Below are 24,346 nucleotides of genomic sequence, written 5' to 3'. Positions count from 1 at the left end.
CAGCTACAACCCTGGAGGGAAACCCACCTTCCTCCTGCCCCCATTTCTAGCACTCTGGTCCCCAAGTCCCCAAACCGTCGTCCAATCCCAGACCAGCCCCTGCCCCTCCCAAGTCGCTCTGAAATTCTCCTTCTGTCAGTTTAATTCCGTGATCGATGAGGAAGAGCACGAGAAATGGCCCGGCACAGCTGGCTTCCCCGTTAGCCCTAGCAGGGATTCCTGGCCTCGCTGGCGACGGCTGAGTGAAATGTTTGCAGAACGCAGAGAACACAAGTCAATAACAATTTAGCTGGATTGGGAGCAAGTACCTTCCCTGCACGGACAGCCGCTCCCGGGGGAAGGGGAAGAGAGTGTGCGGGATATTGCCGAAGCACTTGGAATTATTTCCAAAACACCGCCCAGCAAGGCTTGGGTGTGGGGAGTGGGAGGAGAGAGGAGGGGGTGACCCGGCGATACCTGCTCCAGCTGGCCTCCAGGACCCCCAGCTCTCTGATCGGAGCTCCCTGCACGGCCAGTCATGTGCACCACTTGGGTGCACACTTGAGAACTGCCTTGACCAAAACAATTCCCTCTCCTTGATTTTCCTCCTCTAGATTTGGCCTCCAGCAGCTGCGGTAGCCAGGGGTGCGAGAAAGAGTGAGTCTCTTGGCCAATCTCAACCTCTCCTGGAACTACTTGCCAACGTGACCAGGAGCCAGAGATAGATCAAAACTCACCACCCTGAACACAAAAAGCAATCATTTCTTTTCTTATTTTTGAGACAGAGTCTCTCTCAGTCGCCCAGATTGGAGTACAGTGGCGTGATCTCGGCTCACTGCAACTTTCTGTCTCCTGGGTTCAAGTGATTCTCCTGCCTCAGCCTCCTGAGTAGCTGGGATTACAGGCGTGCACGACCACGCCTGGCTAATTTTTGTATTTTTAGTAGAGGCAGGGTTTCACCATGTTGGCCAGGCTGGTCTCAAACTCCTGGGCTCAAGTGATCCACCCACCTCAGCTTCCCAAAGTGCTGGGATTACAGGTGTGAGCCACCTCGCCCGGCCAAAAAGTGATTTCAATGAGGTCAGGGATAAAACACCTGCACATCCCCGGGCCCCACCCAGTCTCGGCCTTTCCTGTCAGGACCCGCTGTGGCAGTCGGGACAGTCTCCCTCTTTGCCTGCCTCCTACTTAGGCCTTCAATACCTCCGGAGGAAGGGCTGCCACAGGCAAGCCTTCAGGAGAAAACAAGAAGGACCCAGGCGAAGGAATGAAAATGGGAAGCTTTCAGAAAACCTCTGTCTCCAGGTGGATGGAAGGAACCACGACCAAGGGATATTTTGAATAATAAATTCTGTGACTTCACATCCTCACTTGAACTTTGCAGACTGCGAGTTTTAAAGCCCGATGATTACGTTTTCATGGGTAAGATCAAGGAGGCCTATTTGCAAGGGTTGATGTGGGGATAACGGGCTCTCTCGGTCTCCAGTCTTTTGAAAATGTGTGGTCCTGTGAGTGATTAAGTTATGGAAGTGGGGAGGGGGTGAACTCTTGCAGGCTTTAAATATCATCTGTCTGCTGATGACTTCCAAATTTATATCTCAGCCCAGACTTCGCCCCTGAGCTCCCAACTCATATATCTATCTGCCTGACATCGAGGGGAGTCCTAATAGTGTCTCAAATCCAAGCCGCTCCGAACACCCCCGCCCAGCCACCTGTTCTTTCCCGCTTCCTGGGCCTCCACTCACCATGCAGCACCACCATCCTGTGAGTGGTTTAGAGCAAAAACCTATGTACCAGTTTTGATTTTTCTCCTCCCTTCCAGAAGCACGTCTGGCTGGCTCTATCTTCACCAAAAATGCCCAAGCCACCTGCTTCCCCACCCCCACAGCCTCTGCTCCCTGGCCCTTGCTGGCCTGGCTGGGACCCCTGACCTCCATCCTTGCCCCTCGACAGTGCAGGGGATGAGGTCTGACAGTGTGAATCGGGTCTTGAGACTCTTCTCAAATCTTCCTGGAGCTTCCCACTGCACCTTGAACACAAGCTGGGCTTCCTGCCAGGCCAGACAAGGCCCCAGGAGGAAGCCCTGCTGGCCCCTCTGCCTGCTCTGAACACACGCTGCCCTGGGACCTGAGTACCTGTGGCTTCTGCTACCTGGGATGTTTCCCCCAGACCTTTGGCTGGTTGGTCCCTTTGAATCACACAGAAACACTGACTCAGCAGAAAGACTTCCCAACCACCACATCTGGAATCTCTCCTTTCCTTCTCCGGCCCTGAAGAACTGATTATACCATCCTTTCTTTTCTTTTCCTTTCTTCCTTTTTTTAAGGAGACAGAGTCTTGCTCTGTTGCCCAAGCTGGAGTGCAGTGGCGCAATCACGGCTCGCCGCAGCCTTGACTGCCTGGGCTCAAGCGATAATCCCACCTCAGCCTCCCGAGCAGCTGGGACTACAGGTGTGCGCCACCACGCCTGGTGAATTTTTAAATTTTTTTTGTAGAGACGGGTCTTGCCATGTAGCTCAGGCTGGTTTCAAACTCCTGGGCTCAACTGATCCTTCTGCCTCGGCCTCTCAAAGCACTGGGATTACAGGTGTGAGCCACTGCATCCAGCCTTATGTTACCCTTTCTAATTTCCACCAGGACTTGGTATCATCAGAACTTTGTTGCTATTTAGTTTTTTTGGTGGGGTGGGGGAGGTGGGCAATCATATGTCTCTCTCACTCAAATTATCAGCTCCGAGGGAGGACTTTCTCTTTTGTACACTGCTTTACCCTCAGTGCCTAGAGCACAGCTTGATAATTAGGTAATCAGTGAAGAACTGTTGAGTGAATGAATGAATGAACAAATGGAGCCTCCTATCGGGGAAGCTGGAGATCTAAGCAGAGGACTCTAGTTGCCTTGGGGGTGCAGTTTTGATGCCTCTAGGGTTATATGCTCTGAGAAAGGGAGGGGTCACTGTGGGAGTAATTAGCCACCCCTGGCTTTTGGATAAAATAAGGGCAGTCATTTCACAAGGCCCAGGGGCTGCAAGTCGTTTCTGTGATGAGCCAGAAAGGAAAGACTTTAGGCTGGGGGCATAGGGTCTCTGTCACAACCACTCAACTTTGTCCTTGCAGTGGAAGAAAGTAGCCCTGGATAATATATGAACAAATGGGCATGCCTGTGTCCCAATAAAACTTTATTTATAAAAATAGACTGTAGACTGCGGTTTCCAACTGCTGCTGTACCTGGATTGGGGCCCGGATCCAATAAACAGAGGGCAATCTGGGATTGAGGGTGCTGGGATACAGGGTGTGATGGAACAGCCAGGAACTGTTAGCCACAGCTGTGCAGTGTGAAGACCCGTGTGCCTTCAGGCCCGGCACTACACTGTCTGGGTCTTGGTTGTGCCTCAGTAAAATGGGAGCAACACTGTTCTTAGTGAGGCTGAAGTGAGACTGAGTTATGTAAAACCACTTGGCATGACTCTCTGCATACGGTCAGTCTGTGACAACACGCTCGTGCCCTCTTTCTTTCCTTTTCACCTGACTTGATCTTTATAAGAACTTACATGATTGCTTTTTTAGACCAGCGGTGCGTCGAGGCACATGGTCAGGAATATCTGGCTTCGGACCACACAGGGCTCCATTGCCGACTGCACACCTGGGTAAGCGTGGGGTCTGTGCACATCAGCCAGCTTTTCTGAGCCCCGGCTTCCTTCTTTGTGGGGTGACTGTGAAGATGAACCGAGTTAACGCTCGCACAGTGCCCAGTACCTATTAGATGCTCAATTAAATTCTAATCACCATCCTGATGATTAGGTTCTTATTTGTGTTCATTTTTTCACCCCACAAATGGTCACTGAGCGCCTCTTCTCTGTGCTAGATGCAGGGCCCAGGCAAAGGGCCTTGTAGCCCCCCAAAGGATAAAGTGTCACACGGAGAAGGATCTTAATTGCACATGTGAGCACCTGATGGCAGGCTGTGGCATTCGAGGAGGACGAGGGGAGGGGCATGACGAGGGAATCACGAGAAGAAGGGGTGTAGGGGAAAGCTGCATCTCTGACACTCTGGCTGGGAGGCAGTGGGGGCCGGGGTCAGTGGAGGCTGCTGAGACCAGGGCTCTAGCAAGCAGGCTCCTTCCCTGCCCCCCGTGAGGCTTGGAGGGTGACTGTGTGCTAGAGGCCAGCGATCGACGGGGACAGCCACCCGCCTGTGCTGGAAGAGTGCTTTTCTGGGCGCTCTGCTCATAGATCCCCCGCCCCAGCCCAGCCTGGCTTGGGCAGGCGGGGGAAGGTGCCGCTGTCAGCCACTCACCATGCTGGTCATGTCTGCGCTTCCAGCTCCAGAGGTGAAAGGGAGAGACGCTAACCACAGCCCATCAGTCCTCCCCAGCTGGAATAAGACAACACGGGGAAGCAGAGCCACGCTCCCGGCCAAATAAAAGCCTGTTTGCCCGGCCTCCCTGCCTGTGAGTGCTGTAAAACAGAGGGTTCTGCGCACAGATTTCTTCCATACCATTATATTCTCTCGGCTGCGCTCGCAGGTACCGTGGCCTGCCGTGGCCCTGAAAGCTTCTCGATGCCGTGACCCTGCTGGTTTGTAACACGCTCGGGAAGAAAAGGACACAGCCAGCGGTGGACTTTCCTCTTTCTTCCCTCCTTGCTCTCTCTTTTCAAACTCCCACATGCAAGGCAGTGAAGAATAGCACTTCACCTACCACAGGGCTGCTGCGCTGGAGATGAGAAATCTGATTCTTGGCCGGCAAGGAAGGGAGGGAGGCGCGGGGTGGCGGGCAGGGGCAGGAAGAGGACAGGGGAGATGGGGAGGGCGGTTTGGTGGAAAACGTCTGTCTTGCTATTCCCTTTTGAAAGCATCTCTGTCTGGTGTCAAGGTCTTTACCTACTCAGGCCAACTTTTACAATGACTTTCAAAGCCCTGTCCTTCGCTGTTCAATTTGACAGGTGTTTTGCAAGCATCAACTTGCAAGGAAAAATATAATGCCCTGCCATTATACAGGGACAATGGATAAAATGAAGGCTTCTGTTTGGTGGGGAGGCGCTGGGGGGTTGACAACAAGCTTCTTTTGGCTGCCAGTAAGGAACCTGGATAAGCAGAGAGCTCGAGACTGGGTGCGGAGCACAGTGAGTTCTCGTAACTGCCTTGGAAGGCAGGACATTACGGTTGCTGCTCCAGCATCAACGAGTCCTCCTCCCCCTCCTCATGGCACCTGGGCACTAGTAAGCTCCTACTAGGTGCCAGGATCTGTGCTATGTCCTAGAGACAAGGGAGAACAGGTGGCATCTGCGGCTAGATGGAAACATCCTATCCCGAGCAATGCTTATGTGCCAGGCACACTGTCCTCCTACTTACTACACACACACACACACACACACACACACACGTCCCAAGCAATGCTTATGTGTCAGGCACACTGTCCTCTTACTACACACACACACACACACACACACACACACCCCAAGCAATGCTTATGTGTCAGGCACACTGTCCTCTTACTACACACACACACACACACACACACACACACACACACACGTCCCAAGCAATGCTTATGTGTCAGGCACACTGTCCTCTTACTACACACACACACACACACACACGTCCCAAGCAATGCTTATGTGTCAGGCACACTGTCCTCTTACTACACACACACACACACACACACACACACACACGTCCCAAGCAATGCTTATGTGTCAGGCACACTGTCCTCTTACTACACACACACACACACACACACACACACACACACACAAACACACACATCCCAAGCAATGCTTATGTGTCAGACATACCCATCCCTCTACTTACTACAAACACACACACAGACACACACAGACACACATACACACAGAGACACATCCTAAGCAATGCTTATGTGTCAGACATACCCAGCCTCCTACGTACTACACACACACACACGCGCGCACACGCACACACATCCCAAGCAATGCTTATGTGTCACGCACACCGTCCTACTACACACACACACACACACACACACACGTCCCAAGCAATGCTTATGTGTCAGGCACACCGTCCTCTTACACACACAAACACACACATCCCAAGCAATGCTTATGTATCAGACATACACATCCCCCTACTCACTAAACACACACACACACCCCAAGCAATGCTTATATGTCAGACATACCCATCCCCCTACTTACCACACACACACAAACACACACACCCAAGCAACGCTTATGTGTCAGACATACCCGTCCTCCTACTACACACACAAACACACACATACGTCCCAAGCAATGCTTATGTGTCCAGCACACCCAACCTATTACACATACACACACACACACACACGTCCCAAGCAATGTTTATGTCAGGCATTCCCATCCTCCTACTTACCCCCCCCACACAAACACAAACACAAACACAAACACACACACAAACACACACTACTGCCCAGGCTTATAAGCCCCAGGGCTTGTCTCTGTGTCTCAGTCCTTTGCCCAGAGAGCATCCTCCCTTAGCCTGGCCTGAATGGCTGGAGCGTAAGGAAAGTGGGAGTGTTCTTGGCAACTAATGAAAGGAAGAGTGAGTGACCCCAAGGACAGTAAGATGCCCTGACAATTGTATTTGTGGACTGCAAGTGACGTGCTAGTTGTGTGTCATCTCCTTTATAGGCATCCCCCCCTTTGAGCCCTACAATTTCCCTAATGAGGTGGGCACCGTGGCCCCATCATACCAATGACAGAGCTGAGGCAGAGCGACTTGCCTGAGGTCACAGAATGGGTATGAAGACGCACTTGGGTAAAACGCAAGGGGCAGCCACTCAGATCAGCTGGATGGTGGAAAACACAGGTTTGAAACCTGACTCTGTGGTCACCAGCTGGGTGCCCTTACTTGCCCTCTCTGTGCCTGTTTTCTCATCTCTAAAACAGAGGACTGCGACAGTACAGTAAATTGACAGGTTCGGAGGTTCTTGGAAATCGTAACTCAAGTAAAAAGATGTATAGCTAAATCAATGTCACCACAGGCTAATGGATGTAAACAAGAGCTACACTCCTAGGTGTATTTCCAGCCACAAAAACATCACCAAACTTCTGAATAAAGACACCAAAACCTCTAAATATTAAACACTGAAATAAATGGGAGCTAAGCATACATTTAAGACAGATTAGTAAAAATAAGGAAGATGACGATTTACTCAACGATTCCAGTTCTGGGCTGCAGGTGGCCATATGGCAGCTCAGGACACTGGGAGGGAACCTGCCCAGGGCAGGGCACCCATCACACACACAACTGCACTCCCCCACTCTGGGGCCACTGAGACATGCCAATTCACCTAGTGTGCATGGCTTCGGGATGTGGGAGGAAACCAGAGGACCTGGAGAAAACCTACATGGGGAGAACACGCAAACTCCACGGGGAGAACACACAAACTCCACGGGGGGAACACGCAAACTCCATGGGGGGAACACACAAACTCCACGGGGGGAACACGCAAGCTCCACGGGGGGGAACACGCAAGCTCCATGGGGGGAACACGCAAGCTCCATGGGGGGAACACGCAAGCTCCACGGGGGGAGCACGCAAACTCCACGGGGAGAGCGCGCAAGCTCCATGGGGGGAACACGCAAGCTCCAAGGGGAGAACACACTAACTCCACCGGCGGAACACACAAACTGCACATACACAGTGGCCCTGGATGGGAAGGCGTTTTTTTTTTCTTATCAATTATGACAAATCGACGTTATCTAAGGACCTGTATTTACCTCCCAGGATTTTGCAGGATTCATACCCAGGAAAGCCTGCAGCTAGCACCTGCCCTGAGTAAGGTTTGACACATGAAGACTGCTAGTTACAGTAATAATAATTGGTATTATTTAGCTTGAACTGCAAACTGAACGTTCTGCTTTGACCTAGGTGCCTCAGGGACCCAGGGGAGAAGAGGCCAGTGCTGGGAGCTGGGAAGAAGGTGAGCCCAGGGGCAGGGGCACTCCTGGGTAATTCACACTGGTGCCACCGACCACATCAAGGGCTTCAGCTGGCGCCAAAGCTCCACTCTATCTGCTCTGGCCACCTCCCGCTGTCCCTGAGTGTGGCTCACAGGCCACGGTGTCACTGGCATGCTTCCTGCCAGGCCCTGAGGAATGGTTAAGATGCCTGCCTTTCATTCAGCGGCCCACATTCTGCAGGGCCTTTGTTGCAGCCTCAGAGCTCAGCAGCCTCCACCTGAGATCTGAGTGCCCTCCTGGCAGAGTTCAGGGCTGAGGCCAGAGCCGGGGGAGGGAACTGGGCACGGACACCACTTGCCCTTGGGGTCTGCCAGAGCCCTGGGAGCTCTGAACAATGCAGATTTTAACACAAATGAGCTGGTAATTTTTCTCCATGAGAAAAAGGCACAGAGTGGGGAGAAGGGTCTGGCCAGGAGGTCAGGAGGCCAGCGGGCCTATTCTGAACATTTGGGGCTGCTGCGGGCACCTCCTGTGTCTCAGAGACATCAATCGGGCAATGGGTGTCTCAGTAAGTGAGAGAGACTGACGCCTCCAGCACGCCTGCTCTGTGCTGGACACGATCCAGGTATCACCCCATTTCCCCAAGCCAGTGTCGCACTGCCAGGGGAGGACGGATAGATAGAGAGGTAAACCTGAGTACTGTCCAAGTTCACCATTCGCTACCCGTCTGACCTCGGGCAAAGTGCGTCATCTCTGCATGCCTCAGTTCCCTCATCTGTAGAATGGGGAGATGAACGGCGTCTCACTCATAGAGGCGGTATGTGAATGACATGAGACCCCGCATTGCAAGGGATATAGAAGAGTTCCTGGTCCCCAGTAAGGAAAGCTGTTACTACGGCTTTTGCTACTTTCCTGATCACTGTCAAATGAATTCCAGAAGCGGGTACCCTTGTTAATGGCATCTTTCACATGAGAAAACAGAAGCCCACAGGGCGCAGCCACTCACCCTGGGACACACAGCCAGATGCAGAACCCAGGTCTTGCTGACACTCTTTTCCCTAAGCTGGTGCTTCCTAAACCTTTTGGGGGCCATGACCTCCTAGAAAATCCGTTGGAAACAAAAGATCCTCTTGCCAGACACACACATAGACACAAACTGTATAATGCAATTTCCAGGCGTTCCCAGCCCCTCTGAGGCCACTCATACTGGGACCCAGGAAGACAAAGTTCCACGGATTCTGAGCTAAAAAAAACCATCCCCATCTTACATCTTGCTGCATTCTACAGTGTGTTCTTTTGTTCTTTGGAAAACAGTGCTGAAAAATGCAATGAGTAATTCAGACTCTTTGGCTCCAAACTCGCAGGCCACCTTCTTGCCTTCTCTTCCTGGTCCAGACAGGTGAGGCCAGCAGGGAGATCTAACACTCTGCTGTGCTAGGCCCTGACCCCTGTGGATGGTCCAGGCACTGTTCCTCAGGGCTGCTCCTGCCCCCAGGAAAACACCACCTCTACTGCTGGCAACATGCCCTGATGTGTACGTAGGTCACTATACATGCTGGACATTCTCTGGTCCTGCCACATCCGTCTGCGGTCCTGCTCTGTCCCGGGAAGGGTGAACCCTATTGAATGCGTCACAGGGACAACCTGGGCCTGTGGCTGACAAGTGGGATGGCCTGATGGGCGGGAGAAGAGCTGCAGCTGTCTGATCCCAGCCCCTTCCTGCTGTGCTGCTGTCCTCTGGCAGGGGCTGTCCCTCCATGCTGCAGTGCCCACTGGTAGCTGCTCCTAGGCTCCTGCCCTCACTGGACCCCAGGGATATCACGTCCTCCCACTGCCCTTTCAGCCCCTGGGGAGGTAAGAGCTCTGGTGCTGCTCCCCTCTGGGCGCCCCAGCATCCCGTGCTCTGCTGGCACTTCCTACACCCCTGTCAGCTGCCACTGCATGAAAGGCTCTTTCTATGAGGTGAATTCTGTTCCCTCCTGGGGCCTCAGCCCATCTCCTGTGGCACTGGGGAAGGGTCCCTTAGTTCTCATCTTTGACACACTTGGGGACTCCAGAGCTGATGTCCCCATCTAGAACCTGGGAGGGCAGGGCTCTTACAGAAGGACTCAGAGGGGTGGAAACTCGTGGCTTGGCTCTGACACTCAAGCCTGCCCTCAGGGGCCTTATCTCACCTCTGCATGTCAGCTTCTGCATCTGTACTATGCAGACAATGACATATGCACGTGATAGGGCCTTTTACGAGCACATGCTGTGTCAATTCTGACGGGCCAGCAGTGTTTGTCATTATGATTTGTTACTCATTCTCTCAATTTCTGGAAGGAACCTCACAGATCTTGGGTTCATGGTCTGGATGAGTCAGAAGGGCCAAAGCCATGTAGTCAGTAAACACTCACACGCCCCAGATTTAATAAAGGCCTGGACTTGCTTTTTCTTTCTTTCTTTTTTTATTTTTTTGAGATGGAGTCTCACTCTGTCACCCAGGCTGGAGTGCAATGGTGAGATCTTGGTTCACTGCAATCTCTGTCTCCTGGGTTCAAGTGATTCTCCTGCCTTAGCCTCCTAAGTAGCTGGGACTACAGGCATGTGCCACCATGCTCAGCTATTTTTTTTTTTTTTTTGCATTTTTAGTAGAGACGGGGTTTCACCATGTTGGCCAGGCTGGTCTCAAATTCCTGACCTCAGTGATCCACCCACCTTGGCCTCCAAAAGTACTGGGATTACAGGCCTGAGGCATCATGCCCAGCTAGGACTCTTTCTTGAGTGACATTTGCAAGTATAACATGGTTAAAACAGGTTGGGGGTGGTGGGAGGCTCTAGAGACGGTCTGGAGTTCAAGTCTGAGCTCTGCCACTTCCTCGCTGCACAGACACAGCACTGCATACAGCTGCTACAGTTGCTGTGGAGACCGAGACAATGTCTGTCTGAGGATGGCCCCCTGGCGCACAGTAAGTGCTTAATAAACACTAGTTGTCATAAATCACTGCAGTGCTTAGCAGGCCTCAGTTCTCCCATCTGTGAAACGGGGCTAATCATGCCCATCTCATAGGGCTGCTGGGGAGTGAATGGGAAGATGCAGGCGAATGAACAACTGTCTTTGTTACTGTTATCATTCTATCTGCCCCTGTCCGGGGCTTGGCCTGGCTGGTAAGCGGCTGTGGAGAGAGGCAATCCCACAGAAATGATGCCAGCCAAGTCTTTCCACTGTGGCAAGGCAATAGTGCTGTCTTTGGAATTCAATTTATTGAAGGGGGCTTCTCTCTAAGGCTGGGCAGAACCGCTGAGCCTGCACTCCTCGGTTGGCCCCGGGGGTGGGGGATGGGGGTGACGAGGGAGATGGTCACCCCACCTCCGCTCTGCTCTGCTCTGCTCTGGGGAGAGTTCCTTACACAAACATTTGTAGACCGGCGCATTTGGGCCTGTCAATGGTTGTCGATAAGGACAGGCTTTCTTTCTGCACATCAGGATTTGGGGCCTTATTGAGTTGTGAGCTTGCAACTGTGTATTTAGCCTTCATTTCTCTGGTTCCATATTTGTCTCAGCTCAAATATTCCCCACCCTGAGACTGGGCACCTGGCATGTGCCAGATGCTGTCCTGGGCACGGGACCCAGGGAAGAACTGATCACTAACAGAGATGAGAACGACACAGCCCCCACATGGAGGAGGCACGGGTCCAGAGAGGATAACAAACCACAAAGAAGTAAGTTACAACAGGGCAAGAAAGCACAGCGACAGAGGAGGAGCGTAGAGTATGGAGAAATTACTGATACCTGTGGAGGGAGAGGGAACCAGGAAGGCTTCCTGGAGGAGGTGTCATTCTATCTGGATTTCGACAGCATTTGCCAGGTTAAAAAAAAAAAAGTGAGGGGCAAGGCATTCTAAGCAGAGGGAACAGCATGTGCAAAGGCATAGAGTCCTGCCTGGAGTTTGGGGAACAATGAACTCTGTGGGAGGTGTGGTGGGAGGAAGGAGGAGTCTGGGAAGAACATGGGTGTGCGCAGGAGGCTGTGTTCTGAAGGGTGTGGCAGGCTGGGCTAGAGTCAGGGGGCTTCCCTGCTGTCTTTGGAGATCCCACTGTGGGGGATGCAGTCCTGCTGCATCGCTGAGACGCTGCCTTGCAGAGTTGTTTCGCCCTAAGCAAGACCAGCGGCCCCACTGGAAAACTCCCATCTCCATAAGAGAAACTGTTCCCAAGGTGCTGCCTGGTTCAGCAACAGAGCCGTATGGTCAGGATAGAGGACAATCACTCCTGGCTCCAGGTTCTATGTCTACACAGAGGAGTGGGGTTGGGGGATGCTGGCTGCTAACACCCCCCTTTTGTGCCCAGGTGACACCCTTGGCCCTGAGCTGCCTCTTCCACCTGAGCCTAGGGCCCTGCTTGGTCACTGCCACGAGGGTGCATGAGGGCACAGCAGGCACTCAGTATTTTCTGGCCACCACCTGAACTGTCACTGAGGCCACATGATGCCACCAAGCTGGGTAAGAGGTGAGTGAGACCTGCGGGTATCAGGGCCCCGGCAGGAAGTGGACGGCCCTCCAACGCGGTCACCGAAGAAAGTGAGCAGCAAGAGTGTGGCCCCCAGGAACGCCGTGAGCATCCCTGCCCTTCGGGCGCTGGAATCTGGACACAGACCACCATGAGGACAGGGCCAGCAGTCGTGAGCTGTGGCCTGGCAACCTGGCAGGCAGGGAGCGGATGAACACTCTGACCTCCGTCTTTTGCTGCCAAGGCCCCCAGTGACCCAACCCGACTGCACCCTGAGAGCACACAGAACGTGGATGCTTCCACACAGACCAGGCTCCCGGCAGGGACTGCCCCAGGCTGGTGGAGGCAGGTCTGTGGGGCTGAGGGGGGATGCCCAGCAGGAGGTGCTTGGCAGCCCTTGTGCCACAGCCTGCTGGGTGGACAGCAGTTCTCTCAGAAGCCCCACCCGCCTCTTGTGTTCCCCAGGGGCCCATGAATCAGCCACAAGACCTTCCGGCTCCTACCGTGAAAGTGTGCAGCTGTCTTCCGCCGCAGGGCCTGCAGGGTCACCTCAGAGTCGGCCCACTCCAGCACCAGCCTCCGGCCATACAAGTGGGTGCTGTGACACAGGGCGTTGAAAGCTCTCTGCAGAGGAACAGGAAACGAAACTGCACATCAGCTGGATCAGCGCGGCAGACACTCTAGTCTGCCCGCCAGCTGCCTGCCCGCGGCACAGATGCCCAAGCCCAGGTTCTGGCCCCGTGACATCTGATCTCCATCGAGGGTTTGGGGAGCGGTTGGGCACATCTATTTAATTAGTGGGTTGCGTTCCCGGGGAGAAAGCTGTAAGTGACTGAGCAGTCAATATATCCACTGTCTGGGCCATAATTGGCGCCTGGGCCAAGGCAGTCGTCTATTTGCAGCGTGTCATCCGATCTGTGGAGGGCGACCCCATTAGTGGGCTCACCTCCCACCTGGCTGTCTGTATGGCGGCCACTTGAGAAAGCCATGCCCTGGCCAGCCGCTGATGACAAGCGTACAGGCCCCTGGGTGTCACTTGGTGCCACTCTCCTTCACTGTCCTGGTGACTCTGTCCCCCACATTGCTTTTGAAGGGGCCCCTTCTGTCTCTGCTGCCAGTGCCCTTTGCCTCCTCGCTGGTCCCCCCGGCCCTGCGCTTCCAGCTCCCCCGTTGGCTCAGCAGCCTGGGTCCTGGCGCAGGCTGTTCCCACTCACTCTTTGCTGTTCCCGAGCCCCGCATGCTGCCTGGTTCCCTCTTTCTACTTTTTAACAGCTATTCTGAGATAGAATCCATATACTATATACACCGCTTGTCTGAAGAGGACAATTCAATGGGTTCTGGTATTATCACGGAGCTGTGCAAAATGTCACCGTATCAATTTTACAAGGTTTTCATCAGCCCCAAAGGAAACCCCATACCCCTTAGCTAGCAGTCCCCCAGCCCCTGGCAACTACCTGTCTGCTTTCTGTCTCTGGATTTGCCTATTCTGGACATTTCCTATGAATGGAATCATATGGAAGTGATCAGTACCCTCTTAAACACTGCTAGGTCTTAAGTTCAACGGCACTGCCCAGGGACACCCTCTCTGACTTGATGGGCTCATCCAAAACAACCCCATGGCACAGAGAGGCTGTGAGCTTAGTAGCCAAAAGCCTGGAGTCTGAGGTCACCCTGCCCAGGAAGGTCAGACCCTGGGCAAGCTAAAGAAATTGTCCTGGACTCTGCTTCCTTATCTATACAACGGGTACGTGCACATAGGCCAATCTCAGGGGTTTCAGGGACAAAAACGAGTTCACACAGTGTCTAGAACAGTGCGGGGTCACCGCGATTGCTCAATACACGTTGCTTCTCGCTGCTGTTGTGTTACTGTAGACATGACATTTGCAGTTGCTTTCTCTCGGCAGAGAGCTTTTGGGCAGGCATGGTTTAAAGAGCACTAGGCCCCAGGTGCTCGAGCGCTGGCTGTGGAGCGCGACAGTGGCTAAGGAGGCGCTGTGCTCTGCCTCCGGATTGCAGAGAGCACCAGTGGGTGTACGCAGAGGAAGGGCCTGCTGCTCTTGTTTCTCTGATGCTGTGAGGCATCATGTAACCGGAAGCGTCTGGATGGGAATCCATCCAACTGTGCTCCTGATCTACAACGTGGCTCTTACGGTTGGACCACGTCTCGTAAGAGGAGACAGGCTGAGTCCTAACCCCCTGAACTTCAGAACGTGACCTTATTTGGAAATGGTAGTTGCAGAGGTAATCAGTCAAGATGAGGTCACACGGGAAAATGGCTGGCCCTGAGCCAATGACGGGTGTCACTGGATGGCCATGTGAAGACAGAGACATAGGGTGAATGCCGGGGGCGGGCAGTGCAGGGTGGAGGCAGAGACTAGGGGATGAGTCTACAAACCAAGGCTGCCAGCTATCCCTAGCAGCCAGGGGAGGGCACCACGCAGCTTCCCCTCGGAAGGAACCAATCTGGCCAGCACCTTGATTTTGGACTTCCGGCCTCCAGAACCGTGAGACACATTTCTGGATTCTTAAAATGTTCTCTGAGGCAAGGTCTCGCTCTGTCACCCAGGCTGGAGTGCAGTGGTGTGATCATGGCTCACTTCATCCTCGGACTTCTGGGATCAAGAGATCCTCCCACCTTGGCCTACCGAGTAGCTGGGACCACAGACGCATGCTACCATGCCTCACTAGGTTTTTAATTTTTGTAGGGATGGGGTCTCCCTACATTGCCCAGGCTGGTCTTGAACTCCTGAACGCTAGTGATCCTCCCGCCTCAGCTTCCCAAGTGCTGGGATTACAGGCCTGAGCCACTGCACCCGGCCCATTTCTGTGGTTTGAAGCCATCAGTTTGTGGCATTTTGTTACAGTTGCCCTAGGGAACTGATGCAGTTGGGTAATCAACTGCCACATCTTCAGCCTCAGTTTCCCCATCCGTGTTGGGACTGGCTGTGGGATATAACACAAAACGAGCATGGAAGGCAGCACATAGTATACAGTCAATAAACAAATGAATCCGAAAAGACGGGAGGGAGGTGACTAGAACATGCATCTTTTCAAAACTAGACATGTGGCCAAATTAAAGAAATGCTTTGTTCTCCTCTGTGCTGTTCTGAGAAGGGCCAGGTGCAGAAAACTTTTTCTTTCCTTTTTTTTTTTAACTTTAATTTAAAAAACTCTTTCTGACTGCCAGCAGAGCCTCTGCATTTTTTTCCATGTGGATATAAAAATGCATCTGGACTCTGAGCTGAAATGGCCCATTCAGAGCTTTAAAACACACGCTTTCTCAGCTGGCGAGGCAGAGAAACGGCTTGACTGGGGGAGCTGGGGTTTTAAGATGGGGGAGAGGAACTGGTGGGGAGTCTAGGGTGGTGGATGTTCCATCCTCGTGCCAGGGTACCCGAGGAGTTGTGGTCCCGGGGACACGATGGGGTGGGGGTGGCCAAGGGGATGCATCTGGTGAATGCTAGGCTGGAACTCCGAAGAATGAAGTAAGATCCCAGGAGGTAGGTCTGGGTGAGAGGCCCCAACCCCAGCCTCTCTGATTCCTGCTGTCAGATTTCCATGTTTCTTTCTCTCCCTTGGAAACCACTTCTCCATTCCTGTGCCACAGAAAGCCCGGGAAGGTCTCCATTCATTGCAGGAGTCACTAAAAATGCCCTCTCCTGGCTTCTTTGTATATCATCTCTCCCAAATGTTCATCTCTTCCCTCTGCACTCCTCTGACACATTCTTGGCTTCTCTCTGGAAGAGCTCTTCATTCTAAGAGGGTTGGTGGCATGGCAGTTTAGAGGGTGGACTCTGCTGCTGGCCTGCCTTGGTTCAAATCCCTGCTCCAGTGCTTACGAGCTGTGTGATCTTGGGTAAGCTGCTGAGCCTCTCTGAGCCCAAGCTTCCTCATATGTAAAAGAAGGGCAGCAGCAAAGAGTAGTGAGAACTCAGAGAACTGTGAAGTCTGACACTTAGAACGCTGCCTGGCACATAACAAGAGTCACTTAAGATTGGCTGTTATGATAATGATGTATGCCTCCATTTTTCATTATCCCGCTAAAGAGCGGGGACAAGGGAAGGTAAGACACAAAAGCTTTTTGTATTTGAGGTTAGAGCACAATACGTGGTTCTCCAAAAATAGCAGAATTACCCTGCCGCGTTCTAGTCCCTGAAGGTTAATATGAAATCAGGTTGTGTTCCCGAGTGCCCACTGCCTGGGTGGCTGGAATGCGGTGGCCTCAAACTGTCGCAGGCGGTGTGAGGACAGTGATTTGAGGCTAAAATTGGCCTTGGATAATCCAGAGTAATTGTGTTTCATTAAAAGAGTGTAAGGAGAGCTTGTTATATTTGACACATTCTAGGAGGCAAGGCGGGTGGGGGGAGGAGGAGGAAGATGCAGGCCCGGGCCTCAAGGGGCTTTCGTGGCACAGGGAAGACTGTGAGGAGCTTGGAAGGTTCCAGGCACCACAGAGGGAAAAGTGCAAGCCAGAGAGGTCCACCAGCAGCTCCCTCCTTGGTCTCTGCCTCCACTTGACCCCACTGAAACTTAACCTCCACCTTCCCCCAAGCGTTTTTCTAAATCTCAGCTGCAGGCATGTGCTCTTGTGCCAAAACAGCCCCCGGGCTTGTCTGTCTCAGGAGACTGAGGCGTTACTGGAACTCTGCTCCTCTCCAAGTTTGGCTCCTGCTGTCTGATTTTCCTTTTGTGGCATCAAAGGCCTTCTTAGCATGGATGATCCTATCTCCTAGCTCCACAGAACTCCAAGCACATGACCTCAGTCTACTCCTGAGAACAGACATTATTCTCCCATTTCAAAGAATGGGAAACTGAGGCACTGGTCAAGGTGTGTATGCAGGTCAACTTCCTTCTCTCTCTTTCTTTTGGCCTCTACACATTGTCTCTGGGCCCCTTGGACAGACGGCCCAGGGAAGGTTCTGCCTCCCTGCACGGGCAACAGCCAGGCACCCTCCCTGTGCCCGGAACACCCGTCTCCACTTCCAGAACCTGCTCCTGCCCCATAATGCCTTCTGTGTGCCAGTCTCCCTGACTCGACCTTGAACCCTGGAGGGAAGGTGCTCTATGCTTAAGATCCTTAGCCTGGTGCTGGGCAAAGCCCATTCAGTCCATGTTCGCAAAGCACACTATGGCATCTCTTTCACTAGGGGTCTTGAGAACACGTCTCCAGACTGGGGTAGAGGGTTAGGCTGGTCCTCGCTGGGGACAGAGGGATGGCTTACATGTCCTGCCACAGTTCCCTTCAAGCCTTTGCACTTTATAGACCACAAACACGGTGGGGACAGGAGTATGTCCCGTTCTGAGAGAGCAGGCAGTCCCCGACCATCCAGATGAGTGGGACATTTGGCCTTTTGAAATGATACACAAATAATCTTGGGTCTGACTCTGCTCACAACATGCCTGGCTTGGCGCCTTGCAAGATGGGAATAGTAACCTGCAACCCTAGGGCTCGAGAGACTGCATGTCAGACCCCCAGCTGGCTTACCGGAGAGGCCTGAAGATCCAGCACAGAACCCCGAGGATGCAGGGGTCCAGCAAAACGAATGCTACAGAACAGAAGCCACTCCCGCCCTTGGGAGCACTTCCTGCCATCAAAGATGGCCCGCGCTGGTTATTCCTGGTCCCCTCTCCCCGATCCTCTACGCTTTAGGAGCCGACTCTGTACAGTGTGACCAGGGCTCCCTTGGCCTCTGGTTTCCACCGAGGTGAAGCAAATGGGTGGCACTGTGGGAGACTGGAGGGGGAGGGGAAGGGGAAGAGGGAGGAGAGGGAGGAGAGGTTGGTGCTGCTTCCCTCTCCCTCCCTGCAGGCTGCAGCTCCTGCTAAGGCCTCTTCTTGGTAGCCTCAGCCCTGGCTTTCCTTCCAACCCTCCTCTTGGCCTAAGGGAGGCGACGGTGGCTTCACCATCCCTGGTGAGGCCCTTAGCCCTAGCAAGCCTCCGTAAATACCTCCTCATTCACCCCACCTGGGGGTGGGGGTAGGTCCTGCTTCCTGCCAGATCCCTGACCCAGACCGAGATGGCTGCCTGGAGTCCCTCTGCCTTAACCGGGGACAGGTAAATTTCCTACCTCAGATGGTATGTCTTGCATGCCTTGGCCCTATTCAGAATTTGAGGCCCACCCAGGAAAGCTCTGAGCAGGCTGAGCCAGACTCCGGGACTGCCCTCATGATCCATTTCTCTGGCTCTGCTGTCCTGAAATCACAGCTCTTTGAGCTCCTCTGACTCAAGCCATGGACTCCAGGTATCAAGAGGCCTGGCCTCCTGCCGCCTTTTCTAGATTCCCTAAGAAGCCAATCTGCTAAGGTGCTGTGGGGTTGACAGCCGCAGGCTAGACTATGGTTGGGCCTGGCGGCCTCTTTCAAGAACTGGGAAGGCACTGGAAGGCTGCCAGTGAGGCGCTGGGCCTGACCTTTCTGCAGCTTCCCTGGAGACAGACCTCCTTTCACAGCAACAAAAGCCTGTGCACGCCCTTGGCAGGACTCCAGTCCCGAGGGGCTGCGAAGAACTGCCCCGGGCCATGGCTTCCGCGCAGAGCTGAGGACAGGATTTCTGTCTTGAGAAGTCCAAGGCATTCTCCTGGCTCCTTCTGCTCCCCAGGGAGCTGTCTCTGGCAAAACCAGAGGGCTGTATCTCTCAGCAGACACTAAATCTGTCCAAACAGGGACAATGCCAACCCCTCCCAAACCCGCTGTGCCCCCAACACCTAGAATAAGTGGCTGGCACTACTGGGGACTCTCTGCAGACTTGGACAAAAAATAGAGGCCAAGGACTTCTGGGAGGAGGGTCTGCCTCCCTGGGGTGTTTTAACGCCGTCACCCTGAGACAGAGAGAGAGAGAGAGAGAGAGAGATCCTTTTCTTCTGGTCCCAAGGCTCCCACTGTCCTATGAGAAAGCTCTCAGCAAACCTCACCAGCTGCTTCTGTCCTCACAGGGGTAGCTGCCTGCTAGGCAGGAGTTGGCCCGGCGTAAGTTAAGCTCTCTGAACAATCCTGGGTGCTCTTATCCGGGTCCCTTCCCAGAAATGACACCGTGGAGCTGAGGGTGAGCTCGTAGGAGAGACATCTAGAGTCCCGTTTCCAGATTGAGCTGTCTGAACTCTTCAGACATAGAGACACTCCTCCCTCTCATTCATTCATTCATTCACTCCCTCGCTTGCTCAGCTCAGTGCGATTCCACTCAGTCTCTGGAGCGGTGATGGTGAGGCAAACAGGAGAAGGAGACAAAGGTGGGACACACTTCTGACCTTTGCAAGTTTACAGTACCCCTGGGAGAGTAAAGAGCCACTAGGGAGAGAGGGGAGGGCCAACGCCAGGGGCCCAAGGTCACCAAGCCACAAGGCCACAGGCAGCATGGGCTGCTGAGGCTCTGGGCTTCCCTCAGGCACGGGTCTGGCCCTGCTGCTTTTAAGAAACTTCTCTGAGTTTTCACTTTTTCAACTGCAAAACGATGGTGCTTCGGTCTCTCGGAGCTGCTGGGAAGCACAAACAAGTCAGCATCTCTTCCTTTAGCCCACGCCCGGCATCACGGGAAGGGCCTGATCTGGGACCTGTTGCCATTGGTGGTCAACTTTTTTTCTTTTTTAATTTAAATTATTTTAGGCCAGGTGTGGTGGAGGGTCACGCCTGTAATCCCAGCACTTTGGGAAGCTGAGGCAGGGGGAATCACTTGAGGCCAGGAGTTCGAGACTAGCCTGGCCAACGTGGAGAAAACACATCTCTACTAAAAATACAAAAATTAGCTGGGCGTGGTGGTGCGTGCCTGTGATCCTAGCTACTGGGGAGGCTGAGGCAGGAGAATCGCTTGAACCTGGTAGGTGGAGGTTGCAATGAGCGGAGATCATGCCACTGCACTCCAGCCTGGGCGACAGAGTGAGACTGTCTGAAAAAAATTTTATTCTAATGCTATTAAAAGGGAGGAAGGTTGTCAACTTAGCTGGGGTTTTTACTTTTCCTTGATGATTAGTACTGCCTGCCTGCCTGATAAATCTGAAATGAGGACATCTGAACCTGAGTCCCTCTCACTCTGATCTCAGTAGGACTGTGCAGGCCTCAATCCACACCGAGGCTCCAGGGATACAATTAGCAGAGGGGGCCATCCTGGCACTGTGTCTTGGCCACAGGGGCTGCTCACCTGCCAGTCTGAGGAGGGCGGCCTATCCTGATCCCAGGACTCAGCCCATACATAAGTGTGCTGGCCGAGGTTGCCTTGAAATGCAAGCTCAGGAGTCAAACACATTTTCAAATTCTCCTGGGCTCTGCTGAAGGAAACTTGGCAAAAGCCCACAATTACAACACAGTCATGAGCGCACACATGTCACATGCGCAACTGAACAGAAAAGTGGGGACAAAACTCCGATTCCTGAATTTGCTTCCAGTTAACATTTTGGGACACACAGGACAATGGATGCCTAGGTTTCAGGCTGCAGCACCTCTGATCCCCGGGGGCCCAGAGGCACACTCAGCCACCCTCGCTTCTGTGGTGTCACGTGCCACAGCCTGTGTTAAATGCTTTCTACGCAACATTCTGCTTCATCTTCACAAACGCCTCGAGGGCAGCCTTATTATTGCCTGTGTGGGAACGAGTCACTTGGGCTAGAGGGATCAGAAGTCCCTTGTCCGCGTCTGCACAGCTGCAAAGAGGCCGCCTGATATCACAGCCCACCCTAACCACTGTGCAGCACGCTCCTCCTTCTCTGCACTCAATGTAAGCAAGCATGTGTTGAACGCACGTCACTGACAATCTAATAGCGATCGTTTACTATGCACACACCACGGCCCAGCACTGTGCTGGGCGCCCGGCGAAGAGGAAGGCTGGCCCTGCCTTAAGGAGCTCTGTCCGGCTCGCTCACCATCGGTCCCTCCCACTACAGGTCTGGTTTTGCTGGGATCTGCAAGGTGAAGACAGTAGGTTCACAGAACATTCCTTGAGAAGCCCAACGCGAGCCCCTGCCAAAACACTGGCACCCCCCAGGCGGGGGAGGGCCTGGGCCACATGTCCACATCCCTTCCTCTGCCCCCAACCTTGGCAGAGGGAAAAGTGAGACACGAGGAAGGAGACATTAACTGGTGCGACCCTCCGATGAGAGCTGTGGCTGTTTACCACAGTGAGAACAGCCCTGCCTGCCAACGCCAACCACCATCGTGCCTCCCTACTGCCAGCTCCCCCCAAGTGTTTATTTAAGCCAACACATTGCTCTGCTAATTGGATAACATTCCATGTGAAAATAGACCTTTTAAAACAACAGCAGCGGCGGCAAATAAAAACAGCTGCAACTGCAAAAGTACAAAGGCGCGGCGGGCCTGGGGAAGGGGGAAATTAAAGGCGCATTGCATGGGAAAAAATTAATATTCTGGCTTCTGGGCTGCAAGTGTGTTCTTTGTGGTCTTCCTCTTCCGTGTTCCCCTTCCTTTCTTCCTCCAGGACCAGCCTGGCCTGGGTAACGAGGAGGTGGCGGCTTCTAACTGGAGTCCCAGTGGCTATGGGTGGCCACTCAGCCAATGGGGACGAGTGCACCTGGTAGGGAGCCCCCCTACACCTGCCCAGGTGGAAGGCTTCTGCCTCCTCGGTGAGGGGCTACGCCTGGGGCTCGGCAGGGCTGGAAGGCAGCACTGTAGTGTGTGCTAGTGGGGGCAGCTCACTGAATGCCCACTCCTCCTCTGGGGGCTGGGAGGAGTTGACTTCATCCTGGACTTGTTCCCGAGACGTTTTAAGGGACAACCTCTTGGCCTTCCTCCAAAGTGTCCCTCTAATTGGAGAGTCCTTCTCCTTGGTGACATGTCAGGGCTGGGTGAGAGGTGGTGGGCATGACAGGGAGAAGGGGCTCTACCCAGAGCCTGGCGTGGAGATACACAGAATTTAAGTGAACCAGTGAATGAAGGAAGAAGGAATCCCTGAATACAAGCTTTGGAATCAGATTTTTCCCAGCTCTGCCAAGTACCACAATACGACCTTGAGCGAGCAACTTTGTCCCTTTGAGCCTTGGTTTCCCTCGCTGTCAAATGGCCTCTTACCACCTATCTCCTAGAGTCCCATGAGGATTAAAACTCATATATGCAAACGTTCTACACCACCCCTGCCAAAGATGGGCTTCCAAGTTGATAGTTTTTACCAACTCAAAGATATTGCCCTTTTAGAAACATCCTGGTTGTGGGGTCCCCCAGCCGCATGTCACTGATGACACAACAGACAGTCAGGTACACAGTGTAGACCCAGGTCACCTAGGAGACCACTGCATTCAGGATGCAGTCCTGCTCGAGTCTTTCACTTCCTGCACCGCCCCATTCTCCTTCCCTCATCAACCTCTGTCCCCTGCTTCCCTCCACACGTTGGGGAAGGCTCTTTGAGAAATGCCGGATCATCACACCTGGAGGTTTAGATAACACCAGCACTTTCGGAGGTACTGACATTTATTGCCCGGGACATCAGGGGCTGTTAGAACGTCCTAGGTTGGGAGAATATGCCAGCTCATCGATCCTGCTTCCTCTGAGCAGGGCTCTGGTCACCAGGGCCCGTGACGAGGGCAGATGGTCAGGACCCACCCTCGGTTCGCCCGAGCAGCTCAGTAACAGACCCGGATCTGGGCTTCCTATCAATTCACAGGGTTCCCCGGTGCCTTCAGCGCTGGAGCTTAGCAAATGCTTGGTGAGACTGGGGAGGGAGACGGGATGCAAATCTCCCGCTCGATGCTGGGGCTGCCGCAGGTTGGGGTGGGGCGGTGCGAGTGTGGTGAATGTCACATACAAAGCTGGCGCGCTCGAGGGAGCCTCTTGCTATTATCATCAGTTGCCTGGTTACTCTGAGCTCTGCCACAACAGCCTTTGAGGAACCTCTTGCTAGGATTCTCTTTCCAGTTTGGGAGTGTGTGTGCTTGATCCAAAAGGGGCCTGATGGATATAACAGAGCCTGGAGGATATGCATGGTGGGACGTGGGTCTCATGGAGAAAAGTCAGACAACTTAGAACACCTCAGATCAGGGATGGTGGAGACGGCACGTGCTTAGGGCCACAGCAGAGACTGTGGTATCAAGGGGATGTCTTAACTCTTCTATGCTCTGCCAGCAGACGAATGGGCTGGTGGATGACCGGGAAAGAGCACTGTTCTGGGAGTCCAGATACCGGGGTTCAAGCCGCAGTACCGGCGCCTCCCAGAAACCATTCATTTCTCTATTCCTTTCTAGCCTCAGCTTCTACAATGAGCTCAGCTGCTCCCTCCTTTTAGCCTATCCCTCCCTTCTTTCCTCCCATCTGAGGACTGCTTGGGGCAGACCTCCTGGCTCAAGAGGTGGCCGATGCCAACACAGGGGGTGACTATTATCTTCACTGAGGGTGCCATGGCAGGAAATGGGATGAATGCCCTTGGTGGGGGATCTGAGTGGGTCAGGGTTGAACTGAGCCCCGGGAAGGGTTTCTAAAGGAGGTCTCCTTCCCTAAGAGCTTCCACAGCGGGGTGGGGTGGATGCATGGGAGCCGGCCCCGAGAGGCCGGGATCATGGAGGCTCCTCTATCAGCCCTGGGTTCTCACTAATTCCTTCTGCTGAGATAAAAAAGAGGGCTTTTGACTTCATGTCTCTGGCAGTATTGCTCTCCCTCTTCAAACTCACACCTACCCTCGAGCTAACTAGATATTTACAACATTCAGAATTCTATTCAGTAATATGCAGTGTGCACTATTCTTCGGGTCAGTGGAGAGTGCTAAATGTTCCACTCAGAAGATAATAAAGTTCTCCAGACAGACCTGGAGCCAGGGAGGGAGAGAGCAATGGCAGCTTCCCCAGGAAGCAAAAAGAGCAAAGGGATCCTTACAGGAGAGATATGCTTGTGGTGGGCTCCTCCTTCCTGGAAGATCAGCGTGTCCTGTGGCGGGCACCGAGGGCACGAGTCCCAGTGTAGGAGAGGGAAGAGTCGCTGCAGGGACGTTGGGACCAGAAATAGTCTCCTGACAGGGAGAAGGGCCAATCCTGGA

At 53.4% G+C, this 24,346-nt stretch overlaps 1 protein-coding gene across 1 annotated transcript in view; it reads right to left on the bottom strand.

Moving 5' to 3' along the window:
- Positions 1-24,346, bottom strand: part of RBM19 (RNA binding motif protein 19) — a 141,106-nt gene that overhangs the window by 10,382 nt on the left and 106,378 nt on the right. Inside the window, exon 23 of the mRNA XM_012469014.2 lies at positions 12,888-13,008. Within this exon, the coding sequence (XP_012324437.2) occupies positions 12,888-13,008 (121 nt within the window). The remainder of the gene's footprint in view (positions 1-12,887; positions 13,009-24,346) is intronic.

This window comes from Aotus nancymaae, unplaced genomic scaffold, assembly GCF_030222135.1.
Source record: "Aotus nancymaae isolate 86718 unplaced genomic scaffold, 86718_ANA_hifiasm-v0.15.2.pri h1tg000021l, whole genome shotgun sequence".
In the NCBI taxonomy this organism is placed as follows: Eukaryota; Metazoa; Chordata; class Mammalia; order Primates; family Aotidae; genus Aotus; species Aotus nancymaae.
This window is presented reverse-complemented; position numbering and strand designations above follow the sequence as displayed.